This window comes from Cervus elaphus, chromosome 7 (assembly GCF_910594005.1).
Source record: "Cervus elaphus chromosome 7, mCerEla1.1, whole genome shotgun sequence".
Classification (NCBI taxonomy): domain Eukaryota; kingdom Metazoa; phylum Chordata; class Mammalia; order Artiodactyla; family Cervidae; genus Cervus; species Cervus elaphus.
Genome location: NC_057821.1, coordinates 8964070 through 8980752, shown reverse-complemented (window position 1 = coordinate 8980752; position 16683 = coordinate 8964070). Strand labels below are relative to the sequence as shown.

The 16683-nt window shown below is 56.8% G+C and overlaps 2 protein-coding genes across 26 annotated transcripts in view; one reads left to right on the top strand and one right to left on the bottom strand.

The window, feature by feature from the left end:
* The window catches only part of SYNGAP1 (synaptic Ras GTPase activating protein 1), a 32121-nt gene extending 17072 nt beyond the window's left edge, over window positions 1-15049 (bottom strand). For 11 of the 22 annotated variants that reach the window (XR_006341956.1, XR_006341957.1, XR_006341959.1 and 8 more), the window contains exons 1-5: window positions 12879-13013; window positions 9600-9721; window positions 7385-7490; window positions 1178-1269; window positions 656-777 (exon numbers count right to left, since the gene is read on the bottom strand). Coding sequence is in view for 18 of the 22 variants with exons in the window: in XM_043907153.1 (XP_043763088.1) it covers window positions 656-777; window positions 1178-1269; window positions 7385-7490; window positions 9600-9721; window positions 12879-12945 (509 nt within the window). In the remaining 4 variants the exon portion in view is untranslated. The other 11 variants (XM_043907150.1, XM_043907149.1, XM_043907154.1 and 8 more) reach the window with 11 other exon arrangements.
* Window positions 15050-15079: 30 nt separating this feature from the next.
* CUTA (cutA divalent cation tolerance homolog) lies at window positions 15080-16669 on the top strand. 4 transcript variants are annotated; one of them, XM_043907180.1, is made up of 7 exons: window positions 15084-15196; window positions 15282-15328; window positions 15584-15792; window positions 15938-15997; window positions 16108-16153; window positions 16282-16331; window positions 16448-16669. In XM_043907180.1, the coding sequence occupies exons 2-7, from the start codon at window positions 15287-15289 to the stop codon at window positions 16575-16577; spliced, it is 537 nt and encodes a 178-aa protein (XP_043763115.1). In that variant the 5' UTR covers window positions 15084-15196; window positions 15282-15286; the 3' UTR covers window positions 16578-16669. The 4 variants fall into 4 exon arrangements, with proteins under 4 accessions (XP_043763116.1, XP_043763115.1, XP_043763114.1 ...); XM_043907179.1 differs by having other exon boundaries at window positions 15125-15196; window positions 15277-15328; XM_043907181.1 differs by lacking the exon at window positions 15282-15328 and having other exon boundaries at window positions 15080-15196.
* The last annotated feature ends 14 nt before the right edge of the window (window positions 16670-16683 follow it).

Genomic DNA, 16683 nt, shown 5'->3' with positions numbered 1-16683 from the left:
GGGGAAGGAAGGACAGGTTTCTCCCTGGGAGGAGCCCCGGGGGAGGGGGAAACCCAAGGAGGGACCCCAAGAAGCAGACCCCAGGAGCAAGCGAGGTTCCTTCCAGCCCAGCCCTGGAGACGGTGCCCTCTGGACTGTCTGCGGCCTTCCTCCTCAGGCTCAGTCCATGATGAACCCTCCAGCCTGCCCTCCCTGGCTGTGGACCCGCACACCTGTGCTACCTGCCCTCCTCCGCTTGCTCCCCGCGCACCTGCTGCCCCGCCCCGCCCCGCCCCCCTCCCTGGGACCCTGCACCCGGATCACACACACCCTCCCGCCCACCGCCTCCTCCCCATCCTCTCCCCGGCTGTCACTCCATCTCTGTCCTTCGGGGCAGCTCTGTCCACCCCAGCCTGGAGCCCATCCTTCCCCGGCCAGAAGAGGCCCTCCTTGGCTTCACCTTCATCCCCTTTCCTGCCCCGCTCCTCGTCCTCCCCCCACTCCCCACCTCCTGCTGCTCCTCCATTCTGGCCCCTGCCCCATAACACCTCTCAATCAGAGGCCATCAAGCTCTGCACTCTGATAGCCCCCACAGAATGGGCAGTGGGCACTCCAGAGCCCCCTACTCTGCATCCAAATTATCCCACCCTAGTCCAGCCCACTTCAGACCCCATACCGGTCATGGTCAGCACTTCGGAAGCGAGGCAGGATCTGGCGGAAGCTGCTGGTCCGGTCAAGTTTGGGTTGTGACTTCGTGCGTTTGATGGAGCTTTTTAGCCTCCGGCTCAGGAAGCCTTGCTGGGTGGGGGGAAATGGGGATAGGGGTGGGTTGGGGTAGTGTCGGTTCCACTTGCTCACTGCTCAGCTGGTAAGGAGCCTCTGGATGAAGCCGGGATTGGGGTAAAGGGAAGTCTCCAGGGTGAGAAAAAGGGGACAGGAGCCCTGCTACAGTTTGTCTTCCTGTGCTCCCACGGGTGCGAGTGCACACACAAACACACACACACACCAGCCTAGAGAAGGTGGGAGGGCTGGTCTGAGAAGCAGGGGGGGCAGAGCTAGGAAGGGGGAAACCAAAGAAGTGGGGGGACACACGCACAGACTCTCTCTCTCCTGCCCCCTTTCTCACAATCCAGGGGCTCCAGCTGGGACTGGCAGGGAGGGGACCAGCTGACCAACATCTGGCAGGGCCTTCACTCACCGAGGGCCGGAAGGGTGCGGCGGGGGCGGCCTCCATGCTGTACTGCTTCCCCCCTGGGACACTCTTCCTCCTCGAGCGACCCAAGTGGTATTCTGGAGGGGAGGAGAGGGCCGGCAGGGATGTGGGAGGGGGTCACCGTAGCCCCGGGTCCACCCTGGCCCCAGCACATCTGCCCCCTCCCTCGGCCCCTCAGCTCCAGCCTCACCTACCCCCCGGGAAGCAGCAGGAAGAGCAGCGGCGGCTGAGAGGCTGGCGGCGGGAAGGAGGGGGCAAGGAACCTGAGCCAGAGCCCCCAGAGGGGGACGGGGTGGGGGGCCTCAGGCCCATGACTGGGGTTGGGGCTGGCAGTCAGCAAAGGGGCATGGCTGAGAGCGTCAGTAAAACTTCAGGAATAAAGGACACCAAAGAGCCACGGATCCTAGGTTCTTGGTGCCCACACCCCCAGGAAGGGGTCAGCTGGGGGGGGGGGGGGGGGAGTCGGGTTAAAGGTCATGGGCCGGAGGCAGGTTTTCCTCCTCTTTCAGCTGGGCACATCTTCTCCCCGACCCCAATCTGTCTGGAGGGCCAGGACTGCCTCCCATGACCCCCTCCCTGGCCTGGAGGGGGAGGTCCTGGAAGGGACCTGTGCGGAGTGGAAGCGGAAGAAGCCTGGGGACAGCAAAGGGCAGGGGGAGGGGAGAAGGGGCCCGCTCCACGTGCACTGCAGAGGCAGGGAGTCAGAAGGGAAGGGGGAAGGGGAAGGGGAAGAAAGCAGGGGAGCAGGGAGAATGGGCAGTGGGCACTCGGGGGACTCCCAAGTGAGGGCAGGGCGAGGAGGAGGGGAGGTGAACGCGGAGGAAGCTCGGACGGCTCTGAGTCTGGAGGGGTGGCAGCTCGGAGGAGGGAAGCTGAGGCTCTGCTGCCAGGGAATTGAGAGGGGCTGAGGAGCTAGAGGAGAATGAAAGTGGGGGGATGCCAAGCTCGGGCTCCAGCTCCAGAATGGCTGCCCAGGCCTGGGCTCCCCCCTCAGCCCCACAGTCACCACTGCAGCCAATGGGGGGGCAGGTGCTGCATCAGGGGCGGGGCTACCATCTCCACAGCAACAAGAAGCTACAGGCTGGTGGGGGGGGGACCGGAAGAGCCGCCTGTTAACCCTCTAGTGTCCAGAACAAGGGAGGGCCACAGCCACAGCTTCACTGTCAGCTTCCTGAACTGCAAATCACCTGCAAATTGCCCAGCTTCCCTATGCCTCTAAAACCCGGGTGTTAGGAGATCTACACACAAAAATGTGGATCCCATGACATGGAAACCCTTGTCAGTCCCTCAGCAACACATGTGTAGAGCACAGAAACATACACGGAGCTGTGTGGGGAGGGGACATATATACATGATAACCACAGCACGGACGATAAAGAGGAACCCAGGTGCTTAGCAGACATGCAGAGAATGGTGAGTTGGGGGTGCCACAGGTCCGCATCCTGAGGCCCTGGGGCCCACATACCCCGCTGGACACATGCTTAGACATATGTGAGCACTGCAGCAGGGGAGTGCATACTTGACCCTGACACCCATGAGAGCTGCTGGTGTGGACCTGGGGCCCAAGTCCCTTGGGCAGTCATGTGGGCAGCACATTGCAGAAAAGGACATTTAACCCTGACACCACACAGGGCCCCCACACAGGGGAGGCCACTTTAACCTCTAAGACACAGGCCTGAGTAAACCATGATTCTGACCGCATCAAGGTACCCCCAGACCCCCAAAGCACAAGCATCCTTCATTCACAGGAAAAGTACAACCACAACCACTCTATCTCAGGACAACCCCTTCTTCCCCAGCCCTTTCCTGACTCCAACACAGGAGTCCCTGGTTGCTTCCAGAATAAAGAAAAACCAAGGAACAAATGCATTAACTACCCTTCTGTTACACACTCAACAGTGCATCTAAGGGTTCAGGCTATTTCCTTCCTAAGTCTTTGCTTTTCTCAGGTCTGCTTGCCTCATTCTCATGCCAAAGAATGCAGTTCAGCCATTATGTTCATATAAAAGATCCTGTAATAAAGGCAGAAACTCTAACTTCAAATCCACTAAAATTCTGCTTTAGAACTAAAGAATTAACAGAAGGAGAATGGATTTGCTAATTGGTCTGCTTGATTCTTGGAAGTAATATAATCTTATACATATAACCAAGTACTAAGAGGCACAAACTCATATTTAAGTCAGAGGTACACAGAGACCACATACGCATATGCTTACAAAGCCCCTCAGTGCCACAATGAAAAAAAAAGAGCAGAAACACAGAGGAAAGGGGGCAGAGTGACAGAAACACAGGATATCCTGTTAACAGTGCTGCATGCAGTGACATGGACAGAACACAGGCCACAGGCCCATGTCCACGCAGAGAGCAAACCTGATAAGCACACACCAAGATCCTGGGCCTCCATGTCCCATCCCTGCACGATGTATACACGCATGCACACGCATAACAGCCACCTACACAGACCCGTAACACAGGCATTGTGCACACACCCACACATGTACACACCCTGTATACACACACAATTGCACTCACTCACACACACAGCAAGGGCTTGCACTCCCACCTCTCCAACCTCTCTAATCTTGCCATCACCCACAGAATCTCCCCCTACCCTCCAATCCCCCAAACCACTAACCTTCCCTTTGGCCTTTCTTCCCTGTCACACCCCGCTGGCAGCTCTCAAGGGGAGCCCCAGAGGAAGGCTGCCAAAGCAGGTGGAGGAACAGAGCTGGAGAGAGAGCAGAGGAATGGGCCGGGGCGGGTGGGGGGGGGGCAAAACTCTGGGCTGGGAATGGGCACCTCTATCAGCAGGTCCTGCTGCGCCAGGCCTCACTGGGAGCCAGCCTCTAGGATGGCCTCTCCTGAGCCAGCCAAGCCCGATTCTACATGGCCTACACAAGCCACAAGCCCGGCTGCCGCTCTCCTCTCAGTGATCACTTCACGGAAGGCCTGACTCTCTCTTGCCCCTGCGCTGCCTCCCCATTTCCAGACTCCCTTCTCCATCAGCTCCAGCCAGTTCCCCACCTCCTCTCTCTTCTCAACCTGACTCCACGAAGTCCCACCTGCCCAAGCCCTCTGCAGCCATTCCCTCTCCTGCCTCTCCCCTCACCAAGCCCCGCTCAGTCCTCCTCTCCCCCAACTCCCCACTTTTCCTCTTTACCCCACTCTTTCCCTTTTCAGCTAGCTTTCCTGTCCCCACTCCCTAACAGAGCAGGGGCTCACACCTGCTAGCCCAAAGGTGTTTCATACATGGCAGGATTCCAAAGAACACACTCACACACACTTACTCTCTTCCCCCCACTTGCATACCACCCACATCCAGACACGCCCTGGACACTCATGCTGGGACTGACACAGATACCCAGGCCAGTGATGGAACACACATGCAAAGACACACACCTGCCACCAGGGACACAGAAATCCTTCTCATGCAGCCACACATCTCCACACACAGGAGACTGACAGAAGGTGAGCCCCAGCCAGGGACGTGCATTCTCAGGGTCAGAGGTGACAGGGACCAGTACGGCCAAGAGCTGCCCCCAAGCCGCGGCCAGCCCAGCAGAGCCCTAGGTAGGAAGCAAGCCGAGGCAGGCGAGGGCAGGACAGGCTGCAAAAGGCTGGCTGCACATGTGTACGCGAGGAACGGGCCCCCGTGTGCACATGGCACTAACACAGGAGACACAAGCCTGGACACCGACCACACGCGGACACTAGGGCTGCCGCCTCCACCGAGGGGCTCCAAGACCACCCTACACCGGCCGCCCCCGCGCGCTCCGGAGACTGGCCCCACGAGGCCAGTCTCCGACCCCCCACCTCCGCTGCCCCCCGCCAGTTACCATAACTCCCCCCACTCGGAAGATGCAGCGAGAACATGCGGAGGGAGCAGCTGCCGCCGCCGCCGCCGCCACCGCGGCCTCCCCACCCCCTCCCCGCGCCCACGCACACGCGCGCCCCCACGAGCGCGGCGCCCCCCACGCGCTCCTCGTCCGCCCGGCCCCGCCCTTACCTCGCACCGCCCCCCGGGGGGGTCGGGGGTGTCCCCGACGGGGGAGGGGCGGGTGCGGCGGGAGAGGGGGCGGCGCGGCCCGGCTCGCGCCGCCCGGCGCGGTGGGGGCGGCGGCGGGGCCCGGGACGGCCTGGACGGCCGCGCGGTGACGGCCGCGGGAACGGCTCCCTCCGCCGCCGCTCCCGCCGCTGCCGCCGTTGCCCGGGCCCCGCCGCCGTTGCTAGGCGACCGCTGCTGCCGTGGCCGCCTCTGTCACGAGCCCCGTCGCCCGGAGACAGCGCGAGAGAGATGCGGGAGGGGGACGAAGGGACCCCCAAAACCAACCGGGCCTCCCACCATTCCCTCCTGAGCTGGACCCCCCATCGAAACCACGGAGGGAATGAGGGGCGGCGGCTCCACCCAGGAGAGGAGGAGCCCTGAATGCCGATGCCCCTTGAAGGTCCGGCGACCTCTCCTGGGCTCGAGAGTCCACAGCCTCTGCACAGACCTTCTCGGACCCAGGCCCCCAAGGGTCCCTAAACTTCTAGGTTCCTTGCACATTCTCCACTCCCTTTACACATTCTACGTCCCTCTGAGAACCCCAAACGTTCACCAGCCATCAACTCTTTCACTAAACACTCCCCCCAAATATATATACCCCTGGACCCCCTCCCAGCCCAGACTGAACTTCTGACACAAACACCTCCACACACCATCCTCAATTCCAAACATACATGAGTGCCCTTCTCCCTAACACACAGGAGACCCACACGAGAGACCCCAGACCCTGAGGAGTGACAGTAAGAAGATAGAAGGGGAATGTGTGGGCAGAGACGCCCACCACCAGATATATAAAAAACATGCCCCATGAGCATATGACCATTCCGGCCTGGACACACAGGTATGCACACATGGACACAAACCTTTCCCAGGCATGGACATGACTGACTCACACACACACACAGATGTGACAGACATCACACACATTCTCTATACACATTCCACCACCACCAGCAGCTCCACCTGGCTTTGCCTCACAGAAATGTGCTACCCACACGCCCCCATGGTCAGAAGTTTCCATGACAATGACACACACCCCAGGCCAGCAATCCACCCAGGGTCCCAGAGTTGGCCCCCAAGAGCAGTAAGGCTTGAGCCTATCAGAGAGGGCTGAAGGGAGCCAAGGGATGGAGACAGGCCACTGGCTGTAAGGAAGAGAAACTGGAAGCCTGGATCCCTGAGGGGAGGGGGGGGGTGTTGGTAGAATAAGGGGGTCACCAGGGGTTGAGGGGATGAAGGACCTGGACCCTTGGTCCTGGAAGGGGGACACAGTGTAGGGGGCAGTGACAAGGGGGTTTCTGGGGGCTGAGGGTGTCTCTCTGCACCTTGGCTGCAGATCTCGGTTCTCTGCCTTCATCTCCCCTCACTGTTCCCATGGAAACCTTTTAAGCGAACTTCTCAGGAAGACAAAAATCTTTTTTTAAATGACTAAAGAGGGGGGTGGAGGGGGGGCAGAAAGAGGGAGGGAGGGGAAGAGACAGATGGAGAGAGGGAGAGTTGGAGAGACAGACTGAGCACATAGCTCCACAGACAGACAGAAAGGAGATGAGATGGGGGTCTGACGGAGTTCCACCGAGAGCAGAGGGGAGAGGCAGACGACCCAAGAGCGATAGAGAAAATAAGAGATATCGGGGAGGAAAGCGGAAGAGGGTGACAGAATTGCAGAAAATAAAAACAGCTGATGAGAAAAGGAAAAGGGGGCAAGAGGGAGGGTCCACAGGCCAGAAGGTCTGGGAGAAGAATCAGGAGAGTGGGGGGTGGGGCAGAGGTCTGGGGGCAGGGCCGGAACTAGGTCATTCTCTCCAAGATCCCAGACCCAGGCCGGGGAGGGGCAGGGGCAGCCACACTCGGACAGGAAGCGAAAGATCTAAGGAGACTATTTTTACAAGCACAGGGGAAACAGTCAAACTTCGCTGCTGGAGAGGAAAAAGAGAGCGAAACAGCGAGGACCGCTGAGGCCTCTCACCCACAACCTGCGTCCCGCTCAGACCCCAGAGGAGGGCGCCGGCTCCGCCCGGGCTCCCACTCGGTGCGAGACTTCGTCTCCGCCCCCTCCCGGCCCCGGACGCCCCCTCCCCTGCACCCAGGCCCCCGCAGCCCCCTCCCCGCGCCTGTCCGGGGCACGAGAGCCTGCTCGGCCGCCGTACCATGCTCGCCGTGGGGCCGCCCCTCCACCGGCACGGAGACCGTGCGTCTCAGCAGTTTGTTGCGACTGGACTCGCTCCTCCGGTCCCGGATCAGAAGGGGGTGTATCTAGGGATGCGGGGGGGGGAGGGGCGTCAGACCTCGTGGGCCCAGGCCGTCCTTCTTCTTTCTCTTCCCCACCCGAGGAGGATGAGCCTCCCTTCCCACCAGCCTGACCACCTGCCCCTTCCCCTCCGTACTCTTTTTAAGTGTCCCGGGGTGAGTGGATTTCTCATTGCCTTCTCTCTCCGAGTCTGCTCCCTCATCCCCTCCCGTCCCATCCTCCTTTCTTCCACCATGTCTTCTGAAACACCCTCCAGGGAACCCCTGGAACCACTCTGGTCTCTGCTGCTCCCCAAATCCACTTTCCCCTTGACCTTCAGTTCCTCCCTTCTCCCTGTTTTCCTCCCAACCTCCCACCGCCCTCACCCCCTTCCCTCCCTCCGTGGCTGTCACGGGGGTAGCAGAAGCTGCATTTATAATCAGGATCCACAGCTTGTCTCCCTCCCACGGCCAGGCTTGCGGCCAGAATGGGACCCAACCTCCCCACCCCCTAGAGGGCCTGGTCACCTCCCCCCGCACCTTTCATGGCCCCCCCCTTCAGCCTGGCTCACCTCCCTTTAGCCATTACCTCTCCCTAAGCCTCATCCCCATTTCTCCCTGGCCACCTCCTTCCTAACCTTCCCATCTCCACCCCGCCAATCTCCACCCCTTCAAGAACCACCCACCCCACTAGTCCCAGCCTGGGCTCCACAGCCCAGCCAATTCCAGTTCCCTGTGGCCCTGCACTCTGCCATTCCAGGACCCCCTCCACACCCTTCCTACCTCAGTTTCTAGCCACCGGTCCTCTGGACCTGTCTGTCCCCATCTCTTTCATTCCTTCATTCTCCCACCCACTGTCCAACCTCTTCATTCTCACTCAGTCTCCAGTTTCCCCCATTCATCCTACAGACCCCAAATGCTTGGCCACGACTAATGACCATTCAAATTGGCCCCCAGTGCCTAACACTTGAACCTCCCAAACCACCCTTCCCTTGAGTCAGTCACCATGTCCTCCCTGGACAAAGCTTCAACTTGACTCTGTGCCTGGGAAGCTCTCTACCCAGGCATCTCCACACTCACTTGCCCCCCAGATTCCTCGAAACTCTGGTTAACCTCAACTCCAGCTCTAACCCTGCCTCACTACACCCTTCCTGACAGTTTTTGGGACATATCTCTTACCACCTCTCTGGTCTTGCAGGTTATCCTGTCACTCTCTAAAGCTTACCTAAATCACCCCCCACCACCTGAACCACACCTCTGGGGATCCTTTCTTCATAGTCACATCTTCTGTTTCCTCTGATGGATGCTCTCTCTACTGCTGACCCGGCTCCAGGATCAGAGCCCACACCCCCTGGCTCTCTAATCACACTGCACGGCTACCTCCCTCCACGAGGATGCTCGGTTCATTTCACATCTTCCACTTCGGCTGGTCCTTGCCTCTATCCCACTCTGACTCCTTTAGACAACTTCCCATATTCCCAGTTCCCCTCACCCCCCTAGGTGTCTCTTCCCTCATATTCCTTCCCTGTGTCCCTGGTGAAAGCCCTCTCAGCATCTCTCTAAACCCTCATCTCAGGCTTCCCTGTCTTCACCACCATCCAGGCCCAGACCTACTGCTCTCTATTCTCTCTCCTTGTACCCTGCTGCCCCTTCCTAGTTCCCTCAGAGACCCCACTCTGAGTCCATGCACTCTGCCCCATGCCAGGGAAAGGATGGCGAGTGGTCAGTGATGAGGCTTGCTCAGTATGGGGAGAGGAGAGGGAGATGTTCCCTCCAAAGTGATCCCTGTGTCTTCACCCTCCTCCAAGCCCTTTTGTTTCCCTTTCCTAGCCTAACCTATCCCACAATAGGAGCAGGGTGAAAACAGAAGGCACCCCCAAATCTTTAGAACCACGACTCCTCCCCATCACTGCACATGGCCCTCAAACACCCCTCTGGCCCAGGGGAGAGAACCCCTACCCCTTCTGACATCTCAACCCAAGTCTCAAGGCCACCCTCCTCCCACCACTTGCCAGTGTCTTTCCCTTTGCCATCTCTGTGCCTCACATCCCTTTGCAAATGAGGATTCTCCCATCCTTCTCTCACATTTTCACATGCTACCCGGAGGTGTCTTCCCAGCCTTCCCACCCTGCTCACCTCGTCCTCATCCAGCATGAGAAGCTGGTTCCCCGAGATGATGCAGAACCGAGGGTTCCAACCAGGACGATCATATGGGGAGTGAACGTATTGGGTTCGGTGCATAGGGGGTCCCCGTACATCTAGGGGGCAGAGATACACAGAAACTGTAAGGGAAGCTCTATGTATTCAGGGGATAGAAGAAGAATCCATAAAGGGGGACAAGGGGCCCCCACCCACCTTGAGGAGATCATAGAAGGGGGTGAGGCCCCTGGAAACTTTAGAGGAACAGAAGATAAGCTTCTCTGGCTGGGGCGGTGGGAGCTGAGGGGCTCAGTAGACTTGGCAGAAGAAATACAGAGGAGTGGTTCAGAGGGGAATGATATCCTGACAGAGAGAGTACAAGTTTGAAGGCAGAGAAAGGGGAAGGAGCTCTCCATCCACTTCTGAAAAATCAAAAGGCTGAGGGTCCAACAAAACTGGCAGAAGAAAAATACAGGGAGGTTGGTGGCAAGTGTCTGGGAAAAGGGAGGGCAACCAGATAGCTGCAGAAGACAAGGATTTGGAAGGTGACCCCACCCATCTGCAAGAGAGTAAGGAAGCCTACAGAGCTGTGGGAAGAAGAATGGGGATGTAGGAACATTTGGGTCATGAGACTAAAAGCTAAATATCTAGAAAAGAGAGGGAGTGAGGAGCTTACTTGTTCCCAGGGTCAGAATACCATGAGGACCTCCTCTCCTGCCTCTCCTCTTTCCTTCACTCCCTCCTCCCCAGCCCAACCCTGCTTATCCTTCAGGGAAAGAGCTGGTTCTGCTGGTGGTAGAGGAAGGATGGGTCTTGTTGGTATCTGGCTGTGGAGGGGTTGGGGACTGAGGAGGCAGGAAATATGCCCTTGTTTGCATGAATACTGAGTTGATCTCTTCCCCTACTCCATGCCCAGAGGTCAAAGATTCAATACTGTCCCCCTACCCCACTTCCCCAGTCTCCATGGACAGGATGGAAGCCAACTCCTCAAGTAGGAACCTCCCCAAGGCACCGTGTGAAGCCTGAGGAAGGAAGAGGGGAGGGAAGAATGAAAGATCCAAGCCTGTGATATAGAGGCTGGGGATGGGGACAAACTTCCAAAAGTAGTAGTAAGGGTCGCCCCTCCCCTGACTTTGCTGTTCTTCCACACCCATGTGCATGCAAAGTGCCTCTCCTTTAAACCCCAATGCTACACACCATCACAGGGACATAGTGGGCAAGCCCTATAGAAGTCAGAGAGAAATAAAATTGATGACATCAACGTGATAGAAAATAAGCTTAAGGAATGAGGGTGACAGAGAGTTTAGAGGAAAAAAGATCAAATCCCGTTACCTTTCCAGTATAATTAATCATGGGAATATTGCAGGAAAAGAACTGGCCAGTGAACTTCATTCCAACTAAAAGCTATGAGGAGCAGAGTGTTAAAAAATCTAGCCCCTTTCTGTCTGTAAACATGGTTCAAATTTACCCAATCTGCAGGTCAGAGACAGAGATGAACTCCCTGAACACAGGTATCTAAAAACCCCAATATTCTTGAAACTCTGTGTCAGTGCCACCTCAGAGACACCAAAGATAAAGAGATCACCAAAACCTAGGCTCTGAGACTGCAGATACTGCAGGAAACATGCCCACTGCAGTCAGACCCTGAGGACTCCCAGAGGGGACATCTGTTGATTCACATCATCATTATAGGAGGGACTGGGTCAGACAGCAACCACAGGCAGGACAGTTATACTTCAGGGGACACCCTCCTCCTGGGAGTGGGGAAGGACACGGGGAACTTCACTTAGGAGCAACTCTGGAAATACACACATACACAAACATTGCCTGGACTTAGGATGATTCTGGGAGGCAGATGCAAGAGACAAAGGGACACAGTTAAGATAGGGGAAAGATTTACTAGGATAAACAATTCCATGGGGCTCAGATGGGGATCTCTTGTAGGTCCTGTTCCAACCGTCAAAACTGGTGTCTTTGCTCCCCAAATCTCCAACAGCCCAGGAACGAGAGGAGACAAGAGAAGGGGAATGGGTGATAAGAGGTGGGGTCTTAGTGGAAAGTAAGTAGGCACAGACTTGTGGTGATAAGATAGGGAATGGGGTGGGGAAGAAGGGATGGGGTGGAGAAGAAATAACAGAAATGGATCTAAGAGAGTAAGAGTCAGAGATGATGGTAAATCTTTAGGGACAAGGGAATAAGGCCCAAAGAAAATGAAGGGGACAGAATAGGGACACTAGGACAAGGGGGTCAAGAAGGAGGGGGTGAAGAGGTGGTAGAGATATAAAGGACTACCAGGCAAAAGAGAGGGAGAGAGAGAAGGGACACCAGAGAAGGGACTGATAGAGGGGAAGGACAGAAGGGGGACGCATATAAGGAACGGACACCATATGTGGGGAAAGATATAGGTGATGGACACCAGAGGAGGGAGGGGGAATGGAAATAAGGACTGGCGGTGGGGGAGGGGGTGAAAGTGGTGAAGTGAAGGAAGTGGATAAGACCCCAGGGATTACGTTTCAATGCTCAAGGGCCTTAATGAGGGCCTGAGTCTGGGGCAGGGTCTTCATCTGCCCCCTATTCCCAGCACTCAGTTTTACTTGTATTGCCCCCCTCCCCCCCAATAAACACATACCTAATTTGGCCCTCCCCCTGCCCTGGTCCCTCCTCCCCCAAACCCATTCCCCATCCTCTCTCCTCTCTTCCCTCCATCTGGACCCTTCATTCCTCCCCCCCCCCCCCCCCCCACCACTGCCTCCCTCTCTCTCCATCTGGCCCCTTCTCCTCTCCTTCCATCTCCTGTCTTTTTCTACCCCCTACCATACTCTGAGACCCCACCAGATCCTACCCCCCCCCATCTTCTTGGCTGCTTTTTTCACCCCTATGTTTTAATTTTCTTCATTTTCCCCTCCTAGCCCCTCTCCTAAGACTCTGTCCTTCTATTTTCTTGATATTTTCCTCATCTCTCAGCTCCCACCTCCAAATTATTTCTGCAGCTCTTCCCCCAACCCTACCCTTCTATCTTCCCACCTTCTCTGGCGATCTCTTTCCCCTTCATCGTTTTCCCCTCAGCCCCCTTCAAGGCCTGTTTCTTGGCCCCTCGGGTCCTTATTTACACCTATCCTCCAGTACCTCCTTCCCCATTGCTCCCATCCCTGCCTTCCTCTCTCCTTCCATTTCAGCTGCTCCCCTCCCTGGCCCCAGCTCTGCCCAGCCCCCCCCCCCGCGCCCCTCCCCCCTTCTCCCCCCCAACTGGTCCTCCCCCTCCCCTCACCACCGTACCTCTGAAGGGGGCATAGGACATCGCGGGGATGCTCCCCCGATGGATGGAGGCGCGAGACCTGCTCATCAGGCCTGGGGGGGAGGGGGCGGGGGGGCCGGGGGAGAAAGAGAAGAGAGAAAGAGGGGGAGAGAGAGGGGGAGAAGGAGGAGGAGGTGGAGGAGGAGGAGGAGAGAGGAGGAGAGAGGAGCGGAGAGAGGCAGAGAGGAGGAGAGAGAGGAGGAGGAGGAGAAGAGGAGCCAACGGCAGCAGCGGCAGCCGGGAGAGAGAGAGAGAGAGAGAGGGGGGCGGGGGAGCGAGCGAGAGGAGAGCAGGAGGAGGAGGAGAGAGAGTCCCTGCAGCCCCCACCCCTACTCAGTGAGAACCAGGGAGGCAGAGACCCCGACTCAAAACAGAGAGAAAGAGACTCAAGAGAGAGCGGTTCTAAAGATGCAGACCCCAGACCCTGATATCGGGAGGCTCCAGACCCACAAAGATACCTTGCCACCCGGAGGTGGGCGGGGGGGGGGGGGGGCGGGGGGGGTGGCGCAGGGGATAATCTGAGGCGCAAACCCTAAGTCTAGAGGAAAAGAGGCCCCAATCTCATAAAACAGACCCCAGACCACCCTCCTAAGATGGGTCAAAGGTCAAAATCTGAGCATTCAGTCTCCAAAAGGTTCTTCATAGCCACAGAAATCTTAAGACACCAGACTTAAACAGTAATTTCAGGGACTGAGATCTAAGACCTAGACTCAAAGGAAAAGATGAGACCAGATTCATAAAGAATCCAGACCTGAAATTAGGTCTTTGAGAACTCAGACCCACTGAGAGATATCAGAGACCCCAGACTTAGATCTCAGAGAAAAGAAACTGCAGACTCAGAGGCTGATAACTCAAAGACAAAGGAACTCCACACCTTGGTTGGAGGGGTGAGGGGCAGAAGAGACACGCTGCTGGCCCAGAGATGAACTCAGAGATCCCAAATACATAAAAAAAGAATTTTTAATACCTCAGAGAGGGTGACTGCAGACCCAGAAACCTCCCCCCGCAAACAAAAAACAAGGACACTCAGTCCTAAAAAAGATACAAATACCAAAAGACCCCATAGAGATCCCTCAGAGACAAACTCCAAAGACAGAGATCTCAGGGAGACCTCCAACCCCAGAGTGGTAGGTATGAGAGAACTCAGCCTGGGAAATGCCCAGTTATACCCACCCAGCAGACCAGAGACCCCAGACCCAGGATGGAGGGGGAATACTGGGTAGGGAAAGTGGCAGAGCCTTTTTCTCCCTGCCTCCTCCCACCTATTTCTCCTCTCATTGGCCCCTCCATTTTTGGGTCACAGGATGTGCTTGGGCCCCAGGGAAGTTATGTAGGGCAGGTCCTGGCTCCTAGGGGGATGGGTTAAGGGAAGGAGACCCAAGGCTGAGAGGTAGACCTGACCCAGAGAGTGAAATAGGAAGGGGGTAAAGGGCAAAAGGTCCATCACTACTTCCTGGTGTCTTCTTCATACCCCCAACCTGCGGCCCTCCTCTCCCCCACCACCTCTATCGATTCACAAGTCTGTATGCAGTTTTAGGGCTTCAGTTAAGGCTGAGGCGCCCCATTTTAATCACTGTCTATCCCACTTACAGGGTCTTACTCCGTTCTTTTAAAATACATCTTTCCACCTAGCCGTGGTCATGCCATAGCCTGCCTGCCTAATCACTTCCCCCTATAACCAGAGACAGTTGGTTTCTCAGATTATACTTGTGCATTCCCCAACTCAAGAACCTGTCAGTCCTAACCAAAATGGCAGGGGGCGCTCTCTTCACCTCCCCCTCACCCCCGAGGTTCAATCTCCTAAGACCCTGTCACTCCTTAAGACCTCAGGAACAGTATAGGGGCTGCTACTAGGCACATTCCGGGGTTTAAGGATGAGCCCCCACTCCACAACCTGACGCATCGACTCTGCGGGGTCTCCAGCCCCCCTTTCCCAGCGCCTGGGCTCTCATCATGTGGCCTGCGGGGCTGCCCCACGATTGGTCTCTTCGCGTAGTTCATTGAGGTACCACTGCCTGAGGAGACCCGCCCCCTCACGTGACAGTGGAACGCCGCTGCGGCTCTCCTCAGCCAGCAATTGGCCGTTTCCGGTTTACACGGAAACGGGCGCTCCACTTCCGTGCACGTCTGCAGATCCGGGTGTTGATTGGTTGGATCCTTCCTCGCCCCTCCCGCCCACGGAGGCGGGACAAATCGGGCCACGTGGGGGCAAGGATTGGCCAGCTCTGGAGGTTAGGGTAGTCCGGCTTCTACTGTCACGTGGTCTGCGCTGTTTTCTTATCTCGTGGCTGCTGTCCAGGTAAGAGGCCGCTCTTCCTGGCTTTGGGGTTCTTTCTCCGCGTAACGTGTGGTCTCTGATATTCAACCCTCCTCTACCAGCATAGGCTGCATGAGGCGGGGTCGGGCTCCCGCATTCCTGCTCGGCGGAGGGGTGAGTGACCGGCCCCGCCCCTTCCGGTCCTCGAAGCTTCGCCCATGACCCGTACCCCAAAACCCAGAGGTTGGCCTCCGAGGAGAGTGAAAACCGAGTCTTTGCCTTAAATTTTCCAAGCTTCTCTTGGTTTCAGGAATGTTTTCCTTCGGGATGCAGAAGAGGGAGGGCCTGAGTGTCTATCCAAGCGAAGTGTTCCCGGGGTGCAATTTCTTGGGGTATTTATGAGACACCGAATTCACCTCCTGCTCTCAGGCCGCTCTGCTCCTGTCCCTTCTTTGGATGCCGACACTGCTGCCTGTAGCCTCCCGCCTTCTGTTTCTACCCCGAGCCCTGCTGTCCATGGCTTCAGGAAGTCCCCCGGCCCAGCCCTCGTCGGCCTCGGGCTCCGCCTATGTCCCCGGCTCGGTCTCTGCGGCCTTTGTCACCTGCCCCAACGAGAAGGTCGCCAAGGAGATCGCCAGGTGGGGACTTAAGTGTGAAGCGAGGAAAGGTGCTTATGAAGGGAGAGTTGGGGGAGCATCTCCCGCTGCTTCCTGACTGTCTCTGGGCTGCCAGTGCAAAAATCCGGGTCATGGGGCCTTTAAACGGTGCTCTCTTCACCTTCAGGGCTGTGGTGGAGAAGCGCCTAGCAGCCTGCGTCAACCTCGTCCCTCAGATTACATCCATGTGAGTTAATTAGGGGTTGGGGGGTTAACCTAACTCAAAGGGCTGACTGGCAGTCTTCTACCTTGAGGGAAATCTTTGCTCACACAACACTCTCTCCCTGACCTTTTCAGCTATGAGTGGAAAGGAAAGATTGAAGAGGACAGTGAAGTGCTGATGGTGAGAAGTGTTTCCTACCCGACAAAAACTTAATTCCCTGACCATTTACTTTGACCCCTATCCCTCATCCGAGATCCTGAAATCAACTTCAACCCCCCAATTCAGCCATGTTTGTCTTCACCCCTCAGATGATCAAAACCCAAAGTTCCTTGGTTCCAGCTCTGACAGATTTTGTTCGGTGAGAACTTTGACTTGGGTGGAGGTGAGGGTGTATCCTGTGGGGTGAGCCTTCCTGGGCAGTCTGAGGGGATGGTCTCCTTTGGGTAAGTCTTTGATCCCCCATTGTTCCCACAGGTCTGTGCACCCTTATGAAGTGGCCGAGGTGATTGCATTGCCTGTGGAGCAGGGGAACTCCCCATACCTGCAGTGGGTGCATCAGGTTACAGAGTCGGTTCCTGACTCCAGCGCAGCGCCACTGGGATGAACCCTCGTTTCTGCCAGGGTTTCCCTCATAAATTTCAACGCTCCTACCTTGTGATGACTGGACTCTCAATAAATCCCATTTTTAGTTCTCTCTTCCATTTTCCTTT

Bases quoted from the DNA above. Each gene is read 5' to 3' on its own strand.
- CUTA (XM_043907180.1), top strand. From the start codon at position 15,287: ATGAGGCGGGGTCGGGCTCCCGCATTCCTGCTCGGCGGAGGG. The intron at 15,998-16,107 runs GTGAGTTAATTA...TGACCTTTTCAG, and splicing joins GTCCCTCAGATTACATCCAT to CTATGAGTGGAAAGGAAAGA. The intron at 16,332-16,447 runs GTGAGAACTTTG...TTGTTCCCACAG, and splicing joins GCTCTGACAGATTTTGTTCG to GTCTGTGCACCCTTATGAAG.